The sequence below is a fragment of the Mandrillus leucophaeus genome, unplaced genomic scaffold (genome assembly GCF_000951045.1).
Source record: "Mandrillus leucophaeus isolate KB7577 unplaced genomic scaffold, Mleu.le_1.0 Scaffold13, whole genome shotgun sequence".
In the NCBI taxonomy this organism is placed as follows: domain Eukaryota; kingdom Metazoa; phylum Chordata; class Mammalia; order Primates; family Cercopithecidae; genus Mandrillus; species Mandrillus leucophaeus.
Window position 1 is genome coordinate 7,027,021 of NW_012101254.1, and position 22,816 is coordinate 7,049,836.

The following is a 22,816-nucleotide window of genomic DNA, read 5'->3' on the forward strand; positions in this document are numbered from 1 at the left end:
GGAGAAAGGGGCACAATCCCAGGGAGAAATGGGCGTGATCCCAGGTAGAAATGGGTGCGATCCCAGGGAGAAATGGGCGTGAATTCAGGGAGAAATGGGTGCAACCCCAGGGAGAAATGCCACCAAAAGATAAAAACATGAGGGGCAAGGTGGGTGGGGAGTGGGTTATTTTCATGGTTTCCACAGATTCTAATTGCAAAGATAAAAATGTAATCTTACAGTGGAGAGGGGTGGCTCCCACACCCTAGACCGGGATCACACTGGGCATCTGTAAAGGTGGGACACAGACATTTGTGCCTCCTGCTGTGATACGCGGTATAGCAACCCAAAACCCCCATGAAGTATTATAGCCAAAAGTAGTTACCTGCATCCAATCAAACCTTCAGATCTAATTCCAGTTTGCAGGAAATACAAGAGACAGGAGAGTCAGATAAGTGGCACCACAGCAAAGAACCGGACAAATCCAGAATGGGGAGCATTCTACAAAGCAACTGACCTGCCCTCCAAAATGTCAACGTCACGAATAAAAGAGGGGCAGAGAGAGGTTGGGAAGCTGCTAAGAGAGGTAAGGGACGTAGAAAACAAAGAAATAGTCTTTACTAAGTTCTGATTTGAAAAAGGATAGCAATGTAGACAACGGGGGACAATTAGGGAAATCTGGATTTGGACGACATATTAAAATAAGATCAGGAATGATGGTTGATTTTGTCAGGCAAGCTAATGGCATTTTGTAGTTATGCAGGAGAATGTAATTTTTTTTGTTTTTCTCTTGTTTATTAATTTAATTTATTACTACGCTGCAAGAGACTTGAACTTGTGTTTAGATTGAGGGAAGGAATCAAAGCAAGGCAAAGAGTGGAGATGGGGAGGGGGCAGAAAGAATGGATCCAGGGAGGCTCCGGAGGGGCTGGGGACCCTTTGGAGAGGAACAAGATGGGCATAGGAAGTGGAAGAAGCGCCCTGGGACAGCCCCCATTTCCTGAGTGGGAGAAGAAGGCAAAGGCAATTTGAGACTGAAGAAGCTGATTTGGGAGGGGAGTTTAGGGGGAAATGGAAGGTTTGTAAGGACCACTTGGAGGACGTGAGAGGAGGCTGCTTGAAAGCCCAGTAAACTCCTAATGCACATATGCGTAGAGGCCCCAACCCACAGGCCATGTGGTTTTCTGAGGTGGGGGCATTAGGGTAGGGGGAACAGGGTGCTGCACAACCTGAGTCACAAGGAGGGACGTCTCCAGGATCCCCATAACCCTGGCCTGCTGCAGGGGAGCCGCCCTCCCCCTCGCCTGCTGGGTGACTCGCTTTGCACCAGCCTCCGAGTGGGCTTGGTTTGAGGTTGTGGCACAGTAAAAGCATAAATGCCTGTGTGCCATTGACTCTGGGTTACTCAGAGTCCAACATTTTAAAAATTGAGGTAAAATTCACATATCATAAAATTAGCCATTTTAAAGCACCCAATTCAGCGGCATTTAAGTCATTCACAATGTTTTGCAACCAAAACATTTTCCTCAACCCAAAAGGAAATCCTATATCCATTCAGCAGTCCCTTTCCATTCCTCTCTCCCCCTTCACCTGGCAAACACACGTCTACTTCCTGTCTCTACGGATTTACCTAACTGAATATCTCATGTAAGTGGGATGATAAATATGTGACCTTTTGGTTGTTTCTACCTTTCAGCTCTTGTGAATACTGTTGCTATGAACAATTGTGTACAACTATTTGTTTGAGAACCTGTTGTTAATTATTTTGGGTATATACCCGGCGGAATTGCTGGGCCATATAATTCCATATGTTTAACTTTTTGAGGAAGCACCAAACTATTTTCCATAGGTGCTGCACCATTTTACATTTCCACCAGCAATGCATGAGGGTTCTGGTTTCCACACATCCTTGCCAACATTTGCCATCTTTTGTGTGTGGGACTGTGTTTTTAATCGCCATCTTAGTGGGTGTGAAGTGGTGTCTTGTTGTGGTTTTGATTTGTATTTCCTTAATGATTAGTGATGTTAAGCATCTTTTCATGTGCTTCTTGCCATTTGTATATCTTTTTTTGGGAAAATGTCTATGAGAGTTCTTTGTCCATTTTTAATTGTTTTGTTGTTGTTGTTGTTGTTAAGTCTTAATAATTATTTGTATATTCTGGTTATTGAACCCTTATTAAATATATGATTGGTAAATGTTTTCTCCCATTCTGTGGGTTATCTTTTTACTGTCTTGATTGTGTCCTTTGGTGCATGTAAGTTTTAATTTCTTTTTTTTGAGACAAAGTCTCACTTTGTCATCCAGGCTGGAGTGCAGTGGAGTGATCTTGGCTCACTGCAACCTTTGCCTCCTTGGTTCAAGCAATTCTCTCACCTCAGCCTCCCAAGTAGCTGGGATTATTGGCATGCACCACCACACCTCAGCTGAATTTTGTATTTTTAGTAGAGATGGCATTTCATAATGTTGGCCAGGCTGGTCTGGAACTCTTGACCTCAAGTGACCCACCCACCCTGGCCTCCCAAAGTGCTGGGATTATAAGTGTAAGCCACTGTGCCCAGACAAAGTTTTAAATTTTGATGAAGTCCAATTTATCTATGTTGTTTCTATAGTTGCTTTTGCTTTTGATATCATATCTAAGAATCCATTGCCAAGTCCAAGACCATAAAGACTTATCCCTATAGTTTCTTCTAAGAGTCTTATAGTTTTAGCTCTTACATTTAAGGCTTTGATCTTTTTTGCGTTAATTTTTGTGTGTGGTGTGAGATAGAATTGAAAGTATAAACTTTCAATCTATGAATCTTCATAATATTTTACCATTTGTATACACTAGGCTAATATATTAGATTGTTTATGTAGAGGATCTCGGCATCATCAGATTTAATATTTTTAGTTTATCATTAGTAAGTGCCCTTAAAAAGTCAGGACATGTAGTGATTAACACTGTCCCCAAGACATGCATCTGCACCCATCATGCAATGAGGCAGGTGTGCAGAAGTGAATTCCCAGCGAGTAAGGAGCTTAGCTGGCCCTGCCTCCCCACCTTCTCCTGGCTTTTCCAGTCCCTCATCATGATCCAAAGCCCAGGTATTCTCATTAAGGGCTGGAAAGCATCATTTAAATTTTCGCTGGGCACGGTGGCTCACACCTGTAATCCCAGCACTTTGGGAGGCAGAGGCAGGTGGATCACTTGAGGTCAGGAGTTTGAGAAGAGCCTGGCCAACATGGTGAAACCCCGTCTCTACTAAAAATACAAAAATTAGCCAGGCATGGTGGCAGGTGCCTGTAATCCCAGCTACTTGGGAGGCTGAGGCAGGAGAATCGCTTGAACCCAGGAGGCGGAGGTTGCAGCGAGCCAAGATCACAACACTGCACTCCCGACTGGGCAACAGAGGGAGACCCTGTCTCAAAAAAAAAAAAAAAAAGCATCACTTACATTTTTTAAATTGTACTTTACTGGATGTAATGTACAGAAGTGGTATTAGCAAATTTGGATTTTGTGACAAGTCTCTGGACAACTTCATCCTTGGGGTGATCAAGCACAAGCTGTATGAATATCTACCTGGGATGAGGGAAGCAAGGGAGGGACATGGAGAGGGAGAGAAGAAAGAATAAAAGAAGGAAAGGAGGGAAGGAATCCTACACAGGCTTAAGACTAGAATGGGTCAGTGGTTCCCAGACCTAAATGGCATCATATGGGAAGCAAAAATATACAGACTCCCAGGTCTCCTCTCCAGAGATGCGGGTCTGGTTGAGCCCTGGGAATCGGTAGGTTTCCAAAGCTCATTGGTCTGAGTTGGGGACCTTGAAGGGCATATGGTTTCCAAAGAGACACTCTACAGAGGGGAGATTTGTGCTATGCCAATTCAGGGAGCAAAACCAGGTCTGAGGGAAAAGCTACAGGGAGGAAGAGTGGGCTCAGGTTAAGTTTTTTTCTTGGCTTCTCACCCACAAGGCCAGGGGCTGCCTTGTGCTAGACTAAGTCTGGTCATGGGGGGCATCTGCACAGAGGCTGGGTGCCACGCTTTGGAATCTAGGGCCCAGTGAGGGGCTTTTGACCTTGCCACCCCTCAGATTCTAGGGAGAATATTAATACATGCACAGGGGCCAAAAGAATCACTGTCTAAAGCCAGCACTCTAGCTGTGTGAGCACAGACAAACCATCTCACTTCTTGGGATCCCATCTCTACACTGAGAAATCCAACAAAATTAGGGGTTAGATGAGCTTGATTCATTTTGCTTTCTTTTCCTTTTCTCCTTCTTTCTCTCCTTCCCTTTCTTTTGATTTCCTGGCAGCAAAACATTTTATCCAAATAAAATGCTGCAAACTTCCATACAAACAATGAAAAGGTCTGGGCGTGGTAGCTCACACCTGTAATCTCAGCACTTTGGGAGGCCAAGGCAGGGGGATCACTTGAGGTCAGGAGTTTGAGACCAGCCTGGCCAATACAGCAAAACCCTGTCTCTACCAAAAATACAAACATTAACTGGAGCCAGACGCTGTAGCTCACGCCTGTAATCCCAGCATTTTGGGAGGCTGAGGCGGGCGGATCACTTGACATCAGGAGTTTGAGACCAGCCTGGCCAACATGGTGAAACCCTATCTCTACTAAAAATTAGTTGGGCATGGTGGCCGGTGCCTGTAGCTCCAGCTACTTGGAAGGCTTTGGCAGGAGAATCACTTGAATCCAGGAGGCGGAGGTTGCAGTGAGCCGAGATCGTGCCACTGCATTCCAGCCTGGGCAACAGAGCGAGACTCCACCTCAGAAAAGAAAAAGAAAATTAGCTGGGCATGTGGCCAGCTAATCCTAGCTACTGGAGAGGCTGAAGTAGGAGAATCACTTGAACCTCGGAGGTAGAGGTTTCAGTGAGCTGAGGTCATGCCAGTGCACTCCAGCCTGGGCAACAGAGCGAGACTCCGTCTCAGAAAAGAAAAAGAAAATTAGCTGGGCATTTGGCCAGCTAATCCTAGCTACTGGAGAGGCTGAAGTAGGAGAATCACTTGAACTTCAGAGGTAGAGGTTGCAGTGAGCCGAGGTCACGCCAGTGCACTCCAGCCTGGGTGACAGAGCGAGGCTCTGCCTCAGTAAAACAAAACACAAACAAACAAAAAAAAACCCAGAGGTGGCTACTGGATGAAGTAGCAGTAAAGGGCCTAGAGACTCTATTCCTCCTCCCTCAGTTCCCCTTTCCCCCGACAAAGCCCTGAATTCCTGTGAAGACCTGTTTGGAACTCCTGGGCTAGACTCTAAGATGATGTCACGCACTAGCATGCTGTCAGGTCTAAAATGATGAGGAGCAAAAGAACACTCTTCTCAGGAAGGTTCAAGAAGGTCTGGGCTTGGAGAGCCGGAAAGAGCATCAGACAGGGACAGCAAGAGAAAAGGCTGCCTTCCAAGTTGCACTCTGGAGCTACTGCAAATATTTGACTTAACTCACTGACAAGAGCTTGTCCTTATATCATCATCATCGTCTGCAGTACAGCAATCATTAGTCAACTTGCTCTGGCTGATGCGATGATTCACTGCGATGGGGAATTTGCAGGACACTGAATTTTCCAGGCTGTAGCCGACAAAACACCTACCCTGGGCTAGGATTTCCTGTGGGCGAAGCTAGAGCTGGCGGCCACCTGCTTCCGGTGGCCCCCACAGATGCATGGTGGCTGGTTCATTTTCCATTCAGATGTTCTCTGGAGTTATCTTAAACAGGACAACTAAAACAGTATCTGAAGCCGTTGCCAGGGCAACTTGACAAAGGACTTTCCCCTTAGCTATAATATGTGTAATGTGTCGAAGGCAGCTGGCTCCCAGGGAGAGGAAAGAGAAGGGAATCTGTATAGGTTGCCACTCTTGGTCCTTGGAAGGAAAGCTGGAAGACTCTCTTCTGGTTGAATCAACTTATATAGAACAGGAAAGCAGCTCTGACCCATGCCATAAAAATTCAGGTTGGGGGCAGGGCGCGCTGGCTTACGCCTGTAATCCCAGCACTTTGGGAGGCTGAGGTGGGTGAATCACTTGAGCCCAGGAGTTTGAGACCAGCCTGGACAACATGGCGAAACCCTGTCTCTTGTAAAAACACAGGTATTAGCCAGGTGTGGTGGCGCATGCCTGTAATCCCAGCTATTCAGGAGGCTGAGGCAGGAGAATTGCTTGAACCCAGGAGGTGGAGGTTGCAGTGAGCCAAGATCATGCCACTGCACTCCAGCCTGGGTGACAGAAAGAGGCTCAGTCTAAAAAAATAAAATAAAATAAAAAAATAAGAATTCAAGTTGGGAGGCTAAGGGGCAAACCTTAAACTTTTGTGATATCTGCAGATAGATAAAGGCTTCACTTAAGATCTGTAAAATAGTCATATCTAAGCTGCATGAAGACCTGGAGCTTAAAGTATGTCCTGAAGGGGAAGGAATGGGAAAGATGGCAAGATATTAAAGACAACCAGGGTGTGGGAGTATGTTTAAATGCACACATGAAGCAGGGAGTTTCTGACATATCTGATAGCTCTTCTCTAACAATATCATACTCTCCCACGACCGCAGCCACCTCCACTGAGACCAGCATTAGCTTGGAGGACTAACAGAGACCAAGCTGAACCTGCTCATGGTACTGATGAAAAGACTGAGGCCTATAAAAGGTAACCTGCTCGACGCTTCACAGTGAGGAAAGGGCAAAACTAAGCCAGAAGCCCTGTGTCCTGCTTCCCCGTGGTCTTTCCACTGATCTGGTACCTTTGTCCTGGGGACATCACTTTGCTCTATCTTTGAAAGAGGCATAACCTGGATAGCTTTCAAGATATGCCCCCATAGAGTGCTGAGTGGTGGGGGCCCTGGGCTCTTCCTGCCCTCCAAAGAAAGCCTCTGTTTCCATCGATTTTTATATCCATTTGGGGCCCCACTTAAAATTATTTGAGGGGAAAAAATTCTATTAGTAAAAAGTTTGGAGATCATCAATCTAGCACTAAACACATTAGATGGAGATAATGGTTGCACAACTTTGTGAATACACTAAAACCACATTTTTTTTGTTGTTGTTGTTGTTTGTTTGTTTTTTGAGATGGAGTCTCTGTTGCCCAGGTTGGAGGGCAGTGGCGTGATCTCGACTCACTGCAGTCTCTGCTTCCTGGGTTCAAGTGATTTTCCTGCCTCAGCCTCCCAAGTAGCTGGGATCGGATTACAGGTGTGCACCATGACACCCGGCTAATTTTTTTTTTTCTGTATTTTTAGTAGAGATGGGGGTTTTGCCATGTTGGTCAGGCTGGTCTCAAACTCCTTACCTCAAGTGATCCACCTGCCTTGGCCTCCCAAAGTGCTGGTATTACAGGTGTGAGCCACTGCGCCCGGCCACCACAGGGTTTAAAATAGGATGCTTGAAAGTGGTGAATTTTATTTTTAAAAATTATTTTATTATATATCTATATAAATTATATACTTGTTTAAATTAAAAAATGAAAGGGCCCTTTGTTCACACAAAGGGAGACCCTAAAACAAGCAGTGTGTCACACTTAGGGTTGGGAACCAAATAGAAACAGAACATGACAGTGACGACCCCAAGGTCTCCCTCTCCCCTGCCAATCCCCAGGATGCGGCTGGGAGACCTGGAGCCCCCTGGGCCGCTCCTTACCGAGTTGGTGCCGAGGATCTGCAGGTTGGGCTTCTCCGACTCCAGCAGCTTGGCCACCATCTTGAGGAAGCTCTCCACGAAGAGGTTGATGCTCTGGCAGTGGCAGGCCATGAGCAGCTGGTCCAAAGCCTCCATGGCAATGCACACGTACCTGGGAAGGGCAGCACACGCCGTCACCGGCTGTGGCCCTGCCACCCCATGGCCCGACCGGGGCATGAAAGGTGTCAGTGCAGTGACCTGGGCAATGCAGCATCCGGGTTATGAGGCTCCCCTACAGGCTGCCAACGTCTGGATAGCCTTTCCAACAAGTGTCTGCTCCAGCCCAGAACTGAGTCAGAATGAATCAGGGCTGGAAGGAAGCCTAGGGACCAACTCATCCAGCCCCTCATTTTACAGATTAAGAACAGGAGGACAGATGAGATAGAGCATTTCATGAGTCAACACAAAGAGCAAGATTGATGCTCCCAATAGCAAACTCTAAGTCTAAACTCTGTGAGGTTGGGGAATTATCCAATCGAAGTCAAGAAGTGTTTATTGAGTGCCCACTGTGGAAAGGCTCTGTCCTAGACAGTGCAGGGGGCATAAGGATGAAGAAGGCAGTCCTTCAACTTAACGAGCTGAGATAAATACACAGATATTCCTTTAAAGGGAAAATAAATCCTACAAGAAAATCATGCATGATGTCCCATGAGGTTTCCAAGGATGGAGAGAGATGGCTCGAGTGGGGAAGAAGTCAAGATCTTTATGAAGAATCTAAGACAGGCCTGAGGACCAGCTTTATGGAATAGAAAATTTGCAGGTGTTGTGTCTGGAAGCCTCAGAAGTTCCATGATAAAGTACTATGCAAGCAATATGGTTAGCAGCATTACTATGTTTGGATGATACTCCCTACCTAGGGAATAAGACAGACAAAATGGACACAGAATAAACGTTTTTCTCATGAGGAATGTTCCCTATGTGAACTCAGTCTTTAAACTACTTAAACAATTCCTCTGAAGTCTAAAGACTGAGTGAACAACGTCAGAAACCAGGAATACGCAACATCCAATGGCAAAGAGCCAAGTCCTCTCACTAGATGACTGACAACTAGTATGGTTTGGCTCCACGTCCCCACCTCAATCTCACCTTGAATTGTAGTAATCCCCACAAGTTGAGGGGGACACCAAGTGGAGAGAATTGAATCATGGGGGCGGTTTTCCCCATACTGTTCTTGTGATAGTGAGTGTGTTCTCATGAGATCTGATGGTTTTATAAGGGGCTTCCTCTTTGCTCGGCTCTCATTCTCTCCCCTGCCGCCATGTGAAGAGGTGACTTCTGCCATGATTGTAAGTTTCCTGAGGCCTCCCCAGCCCTCCAGAACTGTGTGTGTCAATTAAAACTCTTTATAAATTACCCAGTCTTGGGTATTTCTTTATAGCAGCCTAAGAATGGACTAATGTAACAAAATAAAATGTCAGCCTAAAGCCTAATATCCTCTACTCTCTATTCACAATTCTACTCTCAGAAGAAGCAAAAAAGAGGGACATGCCATCTCCTACCTCCAGCTCCTCAACCCCTGAAAACAACAATCTCATTTGTTATTCTTGCTGTTCTCTCCTCTGTGCTAAATATACCCAAGCTCTCCCAAACTAGCCTTCACAGGACAACCCCCAATTATCTTAGTCGTCTTCTTCAATGCTTCTCCTAAATCCCAAGAAAAATGCCAAGAATCAAATTCCTAATGAGAAGGAGAATGGCACCTCTAAGCTCAAACTCCATATCTGTTCCAAGAGTGTCACATAACTAGTAATGTCTACATCATAAAACATACATCCTTCACTTACAAAGCATTTGCATTCTAAAGAAAGAGAGGTTTTGTTTTTTGTTTTTGCTTTTGTTTTGTTTTGTTTTGAACTTCTAACAAGGAAGCTGCTGCAAACGTTTCAGAAATTATTCTGGTTAAAATCTTTACATTTTTGGAGTTAAATTTCCCAGGCAGAATGCTAGATGTCTCCCCTAAAATATGTCCCTTTGCCTTTCCCTAGAAATTCAGAATTTTAGCTGTGCATGTGGCTGTTCACTTGGGACTCCATTTCCCAGTCTCTCTTGCTATGAGGTGAGACCACATGACTAAAACACTGCCATTAAAATGAGGGGAAGTGGCCAGGGTATGGTGGCTCACACCTGGAATCCCAACACTTTGGGAAGCTGAGGTGGGTAGACTGCTTGAGCCAGGGGTTCAAGAGAGCCTGGGCAACATGGCGAGACCCCTTCTTTACGATAAATACAAAAATTAGCCAGGCATGGTGGTGTATGCCTGTAATCCCAGCTACTCAAAGGCTGAAGTGGGAGGATCACTTGAGCCTGAGAGGTCGAGGCTGCAGTGAGCCATGATTGAGCCACTGCACTCCAGCCTGGGGGACAGGGTGAGATCCTGTCTCAAAAATAAACAAATTAATTAATTAATTAAGAGAAAGTGATGTGAACAACATCAGCATCTGTTGATTATAAGACACGATTGCCCTCTGTGTCCTCTCTCCCTCCCTCTTCCTACCAGCTGGGAAGTGGAAACAACTGGAGACCCAGAGAGGAAAGCCATGTGTTGAAGATCTCTGAATGACCTCATGGAGCAGAGCCCACTGGCCCACTCCAGACTGATGTGAGAGAGAGGAAAAGCACTTCGATATTGCTGGAGCCACTGTCTTTTGAGTTTCTTTATACTCTAAATAGCACAGGCACCTAATAATCAGGTTTGGGAGTGCTTTAGAAACCGGATGGCACCAATAAAGGTGAATTCTGAGCAATCCAAAGCAAACCAAATGACTGGCCTCATTGGAAAGGGAAGCAAGAGCTAGAAATGTTTCCTATCCTGCTAAATGGGAGATCATTGCAAGGCTTCATGAACTCAGAGTTTGGGCTCATGTGCCCATTACAGGATGGTGATCCTTCTACTTGTAATGTCAAATCATGTGGAATAGAAAAGTACCTCCTGATACAAAGAAAATACAGGGGAGGTAAAGTAAGCAGAAAACTGTAAAGCCTACTTGGGGTGCCCAGGAATCAGGTTGATGTTCCCTAAGTCAAAATAAAGTAGCAAAAGGCCTCTCCTGCAAGATCGCAGCAAAGCTGCCACCACAGGACTTTAAAATGTTAAAGATGCCTGAAACTCTAAAGTCAGGTTCACATGCTATAAATGTAATAAAGGATGAATTAAAAGATTCGTTCTTCTTTATGTCTTGACCCAAATCATATCCATCATTGCATGTTAGGCAGATATTTAAAAACAAAAAATTTCTTTTTTTTTGAGACGGAGTTTTGCTCTTGCTGCTTAGGCTGCAGTGCAATGGCGCAATCTCGGCCCACTGAAACCTCTGCCTCCCAGGTTCAAGCGATTCTCCTGCCTTAGCCTCCTAGGTAGCTGGGATTACAGGTGCCCACCACCATGCCTGGCTAATTTTTTTGTGTTTTTTGTAGAGATGGGGTTTCACCATGTTGGCCAGGCTGGTCTTTAACTCCTGACCTCAGATGATCCTCCCGCCTCAGCCTCCCAAAGTGCTGGGATTACAGGTGTGAGCCACTACACCTGGCCTATTTAAAAATTCTTGATTAGCTAGTCTTTGTCTTTTTTTTTTTTAACAAAGTTTGGGTGAACAAAAAGCATAGGGAGAATGACAATAGGACAATTTCAGGAGCTGTTTCAAGGCTACAACACAAGGCTCCACAATACCTCCTGGGACAGCTACCCAGTTTCAGATATTGCAGTCAGACTGCCTCGTACTTAAGCTAGCTTTGCAAATTCAAACATAAAAAAAAAAAAATTAACAGCAGTCATGGCTTCTAAATTTTTAAAAAGACATCAGCTACTTCTTACGTACCCTTGAGCTAACTTCTATACCAAGCAACCAGAAAATAAAACAGCCTTTAAATGCTGAAATGTTCTTTTCCACTTTTACAAAATGTTTATTTCTTTTATCTAGAATAGCTGAGTCAACTATTATTAAATGATTCTTTAATGATATTAAATAAAAGTATTATTGAATAGTTTTCTGGGTCTACTCACAAATGGATCAAGGCATGCTCTATCCACAGAGTGTTTTTCAAATACAAAGGCAGTCTTGGCTCTTTGAGCTCCTCTGGTGAGCGGGAGCCACGCCTACCATTCCTCCTTGCTCCCGGGACAGCCATTCCTGGCTCTGCAGCCTCGCCCTTCAGAGGCCATCACAATCACCATCCAGGAAACCTGCCGTGCCTTGCAGACCCAGTCCCAGTATGTTTCAGGTCCACTGTGTAGAGACTGAATTCTGCAGGGTTGGGGAAGCAGACTGGGCTGGAGCCCTTCCAAAGGGGACAGGCTTTCCCTGCAGAGAGACCTGGACACCTTCAGGCAGCCAAGCATGGCGGGTAGGAAATGAGGGCAGTCAGCTTGGGATTCTCTTCCCTTATGAATCATCCCGGCATCCTTCTGCATGAAGGGATCTGCGGCATTTCACCATTATTACGGTGTTTAAATGATGTAAAGGAAGGGGTGGGGTTGGGCAAGAGAAGAAACTCAAGGCCTCGCGAGCCCCAGGGCTTAGATTACTGCTTTTCCTCTTCCTGCAAAAAATTCCAGAAATTCCTGATACGGAAAAACCATCTGCTATGAAAAAAAATAAAAAAATAAAAAAATAAATTGGCTACTTACCAACAGTGGAAAGTGGAAAATTTCCATTTTGGTAGAAGGCGAAAATTATGGTAGAAGTGAAACTGAAAAGTAAAGGAGTACAAGGCCCAGTTCTCTGAACACATGATCCTTTGTTCCTCATCTCTGATCCAATAGTAAGGATGGAATGTTTATAATTATGAACTGGAGCTTTTCAAAGCATCTTAGATAATTCGAAGTCAATGGGACCTTGGAAGCCCCGAGTCCAATGCTCTCCGTGTTTGTGCTATTTTATTGTAACCTTCTCGAGTGTGTCTAACCTGTTACACATTCAAAAGGAACAGAATCTGGGATCCCCAGGTCAGAAGGTTACTACCAGCAGAGATCTGATCTGGGGTGGGTGTCCTTGAAGGGGTCCAAAGTCAAAACAGGTCTGAGAATCTGAACTGGCCTAAGAAAGGAGGAGTGGGGAGTAAAGTCTGGGAACCAGGGTTAGTTGGTGAGGAAAGGCAGATCCAGGGTCAGGGATTAGGGTCAGCAGGCAGGATGAGCTTTAGTAGGGCCAGACATTGCGCAAGAATTGCTCAAGAGCAGTGGCCTGGACAAAGAACCTCTTGTTCCAGGCGGTTTGAGTGCATTTGGTCAGCCCACTCCTAGACAGAACCTTCTGGGTTTTAGGAGTCCAGAAGTAGGGAGAGAGGGCTGGCCTCAGCTAAGGAAGGGAGGGATGACCCTCCTCATCGAGTAAGGGTCTGCAGTATCCCTATCTCAAGGTCAGCCATCCTCCAACCAGGTTCAGGGTCCTCCTGGTGAATGTGTATCTCTTAGGAGTGCCACTGGGTCAGCTCCAGGGCCAGGGTCCTCAGATTAGAGAAGCCCAACCCTCTGGCGTGGCCATCTCCATCCACCAGGGCTTGGTCCTGGCTGGGTGAGAGCTCCAGGCACTGACGGTGTCTTATATGGCATTCTGTATCTGTCAATGCTCAGGGGTCACTGTCGACTGAGTGAGTCTTACCCAGCACTGCTGTTCCCTCCCCTGCTCTCCCTTAGTTTCTAGGGGACGTGCTGACATTGGAGTTGAACTGGAAGGGAAATGTAAAGAGAAGGGAAAATAGAAGGACTGCTCGGTTTTCGCTGCTCTGCACATCACTGCCCATCATACTGCATGCCCATGAACAATGCCTTGAAATTCACATCTCATCCTCTCTCTGTTCACATTTGGCTGCCCACCACCATCCCTATGCTAAACACCTATGAGCCAGAGTCCACACACAACTGAAATGGGGTGACAATGTGGGGAGGCAGTGGGGCAGATGAGGGTGGTTCTGCCCCTGGGTCCAGCATCCAAGGTTCATGTCCGTATGGTCAAACGCCAAATACAGACACCTGCATCACGGCAGGAAGACACAGCCTCTCACCCTGTCTGCATGAGAATATTTTACTCTTCCAAAGCTGCCATCAGTGATGAGGAAGATAATGATGATGTATGTGGCATTGGGTACAAAAAGACGGGGAGGGCAAAGAGAGACAGAATAAGAGATCAAATCTAACAGATGTTTCTTCTCCAAATGTTTATGAACAAAGCCCTCAGTGAGGCCTTCAGGTTTGAAATACTTAGAGGCTACAATGGCTATTTTTAACAGAATGGTACTAAATTTGAATTGCAGTTGTAAGGGCAGCAGAATGATTCTAAGTGGCTCTGCTGGCTCTAGGACATTTTTTACTGAGAGAACCATCACTGAAGAGACAGTCGGTGAAATTAGTATTAAGTGTTTAATGTTAGAGCTGGCATATTAGTTTTAGGTTCAACCTAGGATAAAGTCATTTTTACTTGCTTGAGTATAATTTACAATATGTCAAGGCCCTTAATATAATCAGCATGTACGGTAGATTTGCTCTTATTCAGGATGTAACCTCATTTTATTATATAAAATGATTACATAAACATATTGATTTGGATCCTGCTTTTTACACCAAGGGTGGCTTGATTTAAGATTCGCTGGCGAGGCCTGTGCTTTCTAGACTTCTCCACCCCATCAGCACCATGCACATTTCACTGTAGTTCAAGACTGGCTCTGTCTTCTCCTGCCAGGAGGAAGGGGCCTTGGATGGCAGTGGGGCTGATGGGCAGCTGCAGGGGGAGGCCCATCAAAGAGATCAAAGTGAGGGAGAGCACCAGAAAGACCCACAGAGCCAGCCGGGTGGTCAGCCAGTCCATGTGGAGTGGGTCTACAGCAGGTGCGGCAGGGGTGGTGGGCTTGGCTGGGTTACAGGCAGGTTGTGGAAGACCCCAGAAGTCAAGCTGAGGATGCTGGATTTTTTTCTCAAAGAGCTAGGAAAGCACAGCTTGGGGTCTGTGTGTTGAAGATCATACATAGCAGTATTAACCCGGAAGGACAAGAGCAGGATGGGGAGCAGGGAGACTATGTCCAAGGCTACTGCCATCATCTGAATGAAAAGAGAAGAGCCTGGACCAGGAGAAAGGCTAGAGTCGATGAAAGTAGAGGATGGCTATAAAAGACTCCATGGAGGCTGGGTGTGGTGGCTTGCATCTGTAATCCCAGCACTTCGGGAGGCTGAAGCAGGTGGATCACGAGGTCAGGAGTTCAAGACCAGCCTAACCAACGTGGTGAAACACCGTCTCTACTAAAAACACAAAAATTAGCCCAGCATGGTGGCATGCACCTGTAGTCCCAGCTATTCAGGAGGCTGAGGCAGGAGAATCACTTGAACCCAGAAGGCAGAGGTTGCAGTGAGCCAAGATCACGCCAATGCACTCCAGCCTGGGTGACAGAGTGAGACTCCATCTCAAAAAAAAAAAAAAAAAAAAGACTCAGTGGAGAATGGAACCAACAGGACTGAGAACCGCGGCCTGAATCCTGAATCCACCCAACCCTCAGCGCCATGAGCAACGCCACCAGGAATATCTGAGCGTTCTCCTGACATTCAGTCTCTGAATTGTGGCATGATGTCTGGGCAGCAAACACAACGTGCCCTGCAATTCATGTTTTTTATTGTAGAAGTAACACATCCACATAAAGAATATTTAGGAAAAACGTAGAAAAAATAGATATAAAACAAAACAAACCAAAAATCCCCAGTCACACTGTTCATAAAATGAATACTCGTAACATATTGGTACGTTCTTTGTTGTTGTTGTTGTTGTTGTTGTTGTTGTTGTTGTTGAGATAGGGGCTTGCTCTGTCACCCAGGCTGGAGTGCAGTGGTGTGATCTCAGCTCACTGCAAACTCTGCCTCCTGGGTTCAAGCGATTATCCCATCTTAGCCTCCTGAGTAGCTGGGACTATAGGTACATGCCCCCACACCCAGCTAATTTTTGTATTTTTGATAGAGATGAGGTTTCACCATATTGACCAGGCTGGTCTTGAATTCCTGACCTCAAGTGATCCACCCGCCTCAGCCCCCGAAAAGTGCTGGGACTACAGGCATGAGCCACCGCACCTGGCCAGTATGTTCGTTTTTACTATATTTTCTAGCCATTTAGATTTGTTGTTGTTGTTGTTGATTTTTTAACTTGATTGCAGATACTGTCTACATAATTATGGATTCTGGTTTTCATTTACTTAAAGCATTTTCCAAATTATATGGAAAGCATCTTTATAAACACCAATTTATTGACTAGATAACATTTTATCAAATGACACACACCATGATTCACTGAACTATTCTCCTCCGGCTGTACATTTCATTTCCACTTTTTCATTTTTATAAATAACAAGATAACGAACATCTCTGTGTGTGAAGGTAGACTGTATTTAAGATTGATTCCTTGGGGCCTGGCGCAGTAGCTCATGCCTGTAATCCCAACACTTTGGGAGGCCGAGGCGGGAGGATTGCTTGAGCCTGGGAGTTCCAGACCAGCCTGGGCAACATGGTAAAACCCGATTTCTACAAAAAATACAAAAATGAGCCTGGCATGGTAGCATTCGCCTGTGGTCCCAGCTATGTGGGAGGCTGAGGTGGGAGAATCGCTTGAGCCCAGGAGGCTCAGGTTGCAGTGAGCCAAGATCATGCCACTGCACTCCAGTCTGGGTGACACAGCAAGACCTTGTCTCAAAAAAAAAAAAAAAAGGATTCTTTGGGATCAACAAATAGAAATGGAATTACTGAGTCAAAGGGCCTAAGCGTTTTTAAAGCTCTTGACACATTATTTCAAAATTACTTTCTAGAGAGTTTCAACCAATTTGTACTCTTTCTAGAAAAGAATGAAAATGCCTCCCATTTTGCCATCTATTGCTTAATACTGGTAATTATATTTCCTTTGTGATGAATTTAATAAGTTAGCATCTTAGTATTTCATTATGCACCTTTGATCACAAGTCTGTTGGATGTCATCCCACGTGTGTGGCAAGCTCTCTCTCCTTTCCTGTAAGTCGCTTGTCTGTGGCCCTTGCCTCAAATCTCTTAGTGTCTCAGTTTCTCCAATCCACCCACTATTTGGTATGAGCTACTAATATATAAGTTTGAATCCTTTGTCTTAATTTTCAAATATACTTTTTTGTTGTTTGTCTCTTAAACTTTGAGTGTTTCTCTTTTCTTTTCTTTCTTTTTTATTTTTTGAGACAGAGTCTCTATCTGTCGCCCAGGCTAAAGTGCAGTGGCGCACACACAGCTCACGGCAGCCTTGACCTCCTGGCTCAAGCCATCCTCCCATCTCAGCTTTCCGAGTAGCTGGGACTACAGGTGCATACCACCACGCCCAGCTCATTTTTGTTTATTTTTTGTAGAGATGGGCAGTATGTTGCCCAGGCTGGTTTTGAACTCCTGGACTCAGTGATCCTCCCCCCTTGGCCTCCCAAAGTGCTGGGATTATAGGCGTGAGCCACCGTGTCTGGTCTGAGTGTTTCTTTATTGACATCAAAATATTTAAATTTTTCAACAGTTAAGTCTATTGATCAGTCACTTGCTTTAAGAGTTCTTCTCTCTTTACACATAGAAAGCCCTTCTCTTTCAGAAGGTTGATAAATATTTCACCTAAGTGTATTTTTAATGGACAAATTGCCCTTAACTCTGTCTTCTTATTAGAATGTAGATGACTCCTCCTTAGTTTTCAGGACACTAAGTGGGATAAGGTAGGATAGGTTGGATGAGGATGGCGGTGCAATCGTAGCCTCAATTTTTATTAAGGCCCCAGACTGTATGAGGGCTTCTGTATGGAAACACAAGAGAGAATGGATGCTGGAAGAGGTGCTGTAGGAAGCCAACACCTTCTTCTTCCCAAACCTCGGCAGCAGCATCACCTGCCTTTGGAAGATCACATGGGATACACTCCTTAGCCCCAGTCCCCAGTTTTCTTGGTCTGTTTGATAATCTATTTCTTTTTTTTTTTCTTTTTTTGAGACAAAGCCTTACTCTGAGAGTCACCCAGGTTGGAATGCAGTGGCACAATCATGGTTCCCTGCAGCCTCGACCTTCTAGGCTCAAGTGATCCTTCTGCCTCAGCCTCCCAAGTAGCTGGCACTACAGGTGTGCACCACCACACCTGGCTAATTTTTAATTTTTTTGTAGAGATGGAATCTCGCTATGTTGCCCAGGCTAGTCTTGAACTTAGTGATCCTCCCACCTTGACCTCCCGAAGTGCTGGGATTACAGGTGCGAGCCACTCTGCCTGGCCATCATTTTCTTAAAAGGACCCTATGTTTAGCCTAACAATATAGTTCCTGACATTCTCCCTCTCTCCCTTCCAAACTACTTACCCATATCGATGGCGACCCACGTCACGGATGAGCCTCTCAGAGAGGTAGGCGCCAATACGATCAAGCTTTTCTGGAGCTGAGAGGGCATAGAAGGTCAGCTTCTCCATGTTGGTCTTCACCAGCCCATCCTGCAGGAGAAAACAACTTGTGCTCACTACGGCTAGACGAGTTCGAGTCTAGAGAAAAATAATCATTCGACTGAATCAGCATTTACAGAGTGCCCTTTATGGATGTGCCGGGCCACATGTGGGTTTCAGTGACAGGCAGATGATTAAAACATAGTTTTAGTTATAGGCTCACGCCTACAATCCCAGCACTTTGGGAGGCTGAGGTGGGCAGATCATGAGTTTGAGACCAGCCTGGCCAACATGGTGAAACCCTGTCTTTACTAAAAATATGAAAATCAGCCAGGCATGGTGGCGAGTGCCTGTAATCTCAGCTACTCAGGAGGCTGAGGCAGGAGAATTGCTTGAACCCGGGGAGTGGAGGTTACAGTGAGCTGAGATCGCGCCATTGCATTCTAGCCTGGGCGACAGAGCGAGACTCCACCTCAGAGGGGGGGAGAAAAAGAATAGCAAGTGATACAAATGTATAAAATGTATATATGTGTGTGCATGTGTATGGATATATACACATGAATGCATATGTGTATGTGCGTATGGGTGTGTATATATATATACACCGTGTGTGTATGTGTCTAGGAATGGATGATACAGCATCATTAAAAGCCATCCAAGCCGGGCGCGGTGGCTCACGCCTGTAATCCCAGCACTTTGGGAGCCTAAGGCAGGCGGATCACAAGGTCACGAGATCGAGACCATCCTGGCCAACATGGTGAAATCCCATCTCTACTTAAAGTACAAAAAATTAGCTGGGCATGGTGACACGTGCCTGTAATCCCAGCTACTTAGGAGGCTGAGGCAGGAGAATCTCTTAAACCAGGGAGTCAGAGATTGCAGTGAGCCAAGATCGTGCTACTGCACTCCAGCCTGGTGACAGAGTAAGACTCCTTCCCCCCCAAAAAAACAAACAAACAAACAAAAAATACCCCAAATTAAAACATGTTGGAGAGCCGGCACCAAGGCACACACAGGACGAAGGCAGCTCTGCAGCTCTTAGGGAACTCTACAGAGGATGCTCCCATCAAGACAGGCCATTGGTTCCCAGAGAGCAAGTCAAGTACATCAGATCCCAATGTTTCCCAGATCATAACTCACAAAGCAGCCTGACGGGTGGAGAGGTGGCTTGGAGGCCAGGCCCTGTGTGTGTATGCCCCTAGACACCTGGCAGACACAGAGGGTGGCAGCCAGGGGGAATGACCTGGGCTCCTGAGCCCAACCCAAGACAGGGGAGTCCTCACACTGAGCAGCAGGGAGCTACGATCACTCAGAGTTAGCAGCTTCAGGGGCGATCATGCAGAGACATGCAGGAGAAAGATGTCTCGGTTGGACAGTGATGGCCACAAGCATACTGAGATGCACTTTCAGCTGCCTTCTGTGGATTCAAATGCCCTCATCCTTCATGTCCCTAGCAGCCTCTCACCACTGCCCAGGTGCTGTGGCCCAGGTTCCAGTTTCTCTGGGAAGGCTCAGCGCCCGGGGACCCTGAGAGGGCCTGCCTTCCCCCCCGGCAGGAGGCCTGGCTACCAAGCTGCCCCCATCAGAGGCCCTGCCTGGACCGTGAGAGCCACGACGCCTGCCAGAGACGTGACCCACCTCGGGATCCTCAGGGAAGATGTTGTCAACCAGCCTTTTGTACCTGGGGCGTAGGGCACCGCAGCAGCCACACACACCTGGAATGAGAACAGGAAAAACTGTGAGCAAAGCCTCCTGGTCAGGTCCAGAAAAGCTGGGAGCCAGGGCCAGGGCGGCCTGTGAGGAAACAAACCAAGGCTGGAAACAGGCCCCTTCCTTGGAGGGCTCGGGACCTTGTCCTCTCAGAGTTGGCATCTCTCATTGTCCCCCGTCCCCACATTCTAAGACATCTGCCATGTGCCATTCTGGCATCTTCATGTCTTTTGCTTGGGGGTTGGGCACAGTGTCAAATGCAAGGCCAGGCCACAGGGAGCATTTTCAGGGGTGAGGCTTCGTGGGTGGGAACTTACATAAAGGTCAGGTGCTGTGCCCACCTACTGTGCTGTTATACACACACACACACACACACACACACACGTTTCCGGGACAGGAATATGAAAGTGCCTTCTGCAGCTCAAGAATCTAACAGAGCATCCTGGGAAGATGGACACAGGTTTGGGGGGCAGGTGTTCTTTCCTATCTGCCCCCTCGTTTGCTCCTAACTTTCTTTATTGCCTGCTCTTCAGTCTCCCTCTATTGTCCTATCTCCTGGAGCCATTTCCATTATAGAAAGTTATGTGCAACTATGATAAATTGACATCATCATCAATGATTCACATTTGACGATGCATCTTTAACGCAGTGTGACGGTGGAATTTGAAAACTGCAGCCTTTTAGAGTTGGGCAGGGCCTTGAGGGCCATCCAGTTTGTGGTTCTCAAATGCCGGACCCCAGTGAGGTTTGCACCAATCTGTAGCAACATGAAAAATCTGACAACCCTGTGGTATATTTGTGTAAAGCTAAATTTACTCCATTGAGAAGACTGAAGTGACCTCCTCCTTCATGTTTTGCTGCTGTGAAGTGATGGTGTTAGGAAACCAGTGATAAAAACAAACCCGCAAAATTAGAAGTTGGCAACTCTAGGTCTCACGATAAAAAGTTTCAATTAGTAAAGGAATAATAGCCATTGCGCTTCTTCAGTCAACCTCCAAATCCACCCAGCTCCACCCCTCACTGAGGGGGCGGGTGTGGAGGAGGAGAGAGGAGGACTTCAGGGAGGGGCCTGGGAGCCTGGGAAAGTCCACCTCCTCCCTCCCCTGCAGTAAGCACCCCTTCATTCTGCCAATTACAGATGAATTCTATCTGTACAAGCACACCACTTGAAATGCAAATATGCCCTGGGAAGATTAAGCCTACAGATCATTCAGAAAAGAATGTGTTCCTTCATTGGGAATTACTTTAATCACAAAAGAGGTTTACACAGGGCAGAGAAAAAGAGTTCTTTGGGAGTTTTGATTGGGAGGGGGTGGGGTGGGTGCCACTCAGGAGGAAAGAGCAGCAGTTTTGGCTCTGGGGTGATTTGGGTTTGGGGATGGGCACGTCCTTGGAGTAGCCATGGGGCACCAAGAGGATGGCAAAAGCCCAGGGGCAGATAACTTATTTGTGATCCCCTCTACCACCCTCAGCCTCCGCCCACCCCAGCATGGAAGGGACCAGGCAGACCAGTGGGCGGGCTGCATGCCCAGGCTCTCCAGGCTTAGCCTCCTTGCCCGACGTCATTCCTGGCATCTCCTCACCCCTCCCTGCCCCTGCCTGAGAAAAGGTGTTAGGGTTCTGGGTGGTTGGCATCCAGGGTTATTTCTTGTGATGGGACAGCTCCCCGGGGCCCAGTCCCCCTTCTTGGGCCTGGAAGCCCAGGGTTTAAACCTGCAGCTGCCCAGTCTTCTGCCTGGCGCAGTTGCCAGGATGCGTCTTTCCAAGGTGTCCAGGTAGCACATGCTCCACCCTCTCCCAGCAGCCTCCCTTGTCACAGTCCCTAAACCAGGAACACTGGCCTTTTGCATTTTCAGGGGTTGAGGAAATAGGAACATGGGGAAGTTAGGACTAAAAAAATTGTAGTGTCAGTTCCTCCCTTGGAACTTTCTGAAGGGCCTGTGAGCCAAGGCCTGCACTGGACAAAGGCCAAGCTCACAGCTAAACCCAGGCTTGTCAAGGAGAAAGCTCAATACCATCCTGGGTACTCATAATAGAAACTTCCACATAGCGCCCCAAGGGGGCTGTGGGGTTGTCAGTGCAGCTAGTCCAGCTGGACAGGGTTCCGTGAGGCATCAGGCCGGGACAGTCCTGGTCTGGGGACACCAACTCTGTTCTTCTCAAATGAAAACCAGATAGGCTGCTGCCTCCTGCTCTCTTGTATTCCAGAAGGGGAGCTCCTCAGGCCCCTCTTTGCTACATCCTTCCTCTCTGGTCCACAGGCCCTCCAGGGAAGGCACCTTCTCCAGCGCAGAGGCCTCCAGGAGCTGCCACCACACAGGGCCCATGGTGGGAACCAGTCCCAGGGCCCTTCTGGACCAGTAGAGAGGAGGTAAGAAGGCCTAAAGAACAAGAGGGGAAGGTGAGGTCTCCCCGGCTTACTCCCCAACACCTCCTTCTTGTCTTTCCTTTCTTCCTAACCTCGTCAGACCCTCTGAGGGTAGGGGCTAGGGAGGCAGTGTGGCCAACAGCATGGGCTCTCAGGTCAAATCCTGGCACTGCCACTTCCTAAACTGTGACTTGGAGCAAGTAACAACATTCTCTGTGCATGAGTGTCCTATCTCTGTAACAGGGCTAGGGCTATCCCACAGGGCTGGTAGGAGTCCAGAGCCAGTCCAGGGCTACAAAGCACTTACAGCAGGGCCAGGACTGTCAGGCCTCAGGAAGGTTCTGGAAGCTGCCCACCCCTTTCTGCTTTCCCCCAGGCCCAGTGCCATTGAGCCCTTCCATCCATGCCAGCTGGTCCATGCAGGCTTGGTACATCTTAGCAGGGCTATCCCATTGTCCACTTGCTTGGCCACAGTGACCAAGGCCCATCCAAAGGCATAAGAAGTGAGAATCACAGTACACCCCTTCAGAATACTGTGGGTCTGAAACACGTGCCACTTCCCCAAGGCAGCTCTGTGCACTTGCAAGTAATGATACTTTGACCCCAACCTGCATTCCTGTTTGGCCACCTTCCCAAAGCCAGAACCTCAGCACCAACTCTACAAACCCCAATGCAAAGGTGACACAACATGAGGTCACACAACAGAATGGAGTCACAAACAAGAGGCATG

General features: G+C 46.9%; 1 protein-coding gene across 1 annotated transcript in view; it reads right to left on the minus strand.

Annotated features, from left to right (window-relative positions):
- Window positions 1-19,718, minus strand: part of EFR3B (EFR3 homolog B (S. cerevisiae)) — an 85,233-nt gene extending 65,515 nt beyond the window's left edge. Inside the window, exons 1-3 of the mRNA XM_011972739.1 lie at window positions 19,647-19,718; window positions 17,932-18,059; window positions 7,594-7,744 (exon numbers count right to left, since the gene is read on the minus strand). Coding sequence (XP_011828129.1) covers window positions 7,594-7,744; window positions 17,932-18,038 — 258 coding nt within the window. The 5' untranslated portion in view covers window positions 18,039-18,059; window positions 19,647-19,718. The remainder of the gene's footprint in view (window positions 1-7,593; window positions 7,745-17,931; window positions 18,060-19,646) is intronic.
- Window positions 19,719-22,816: the final 3,098 nt, after the last annotated feature.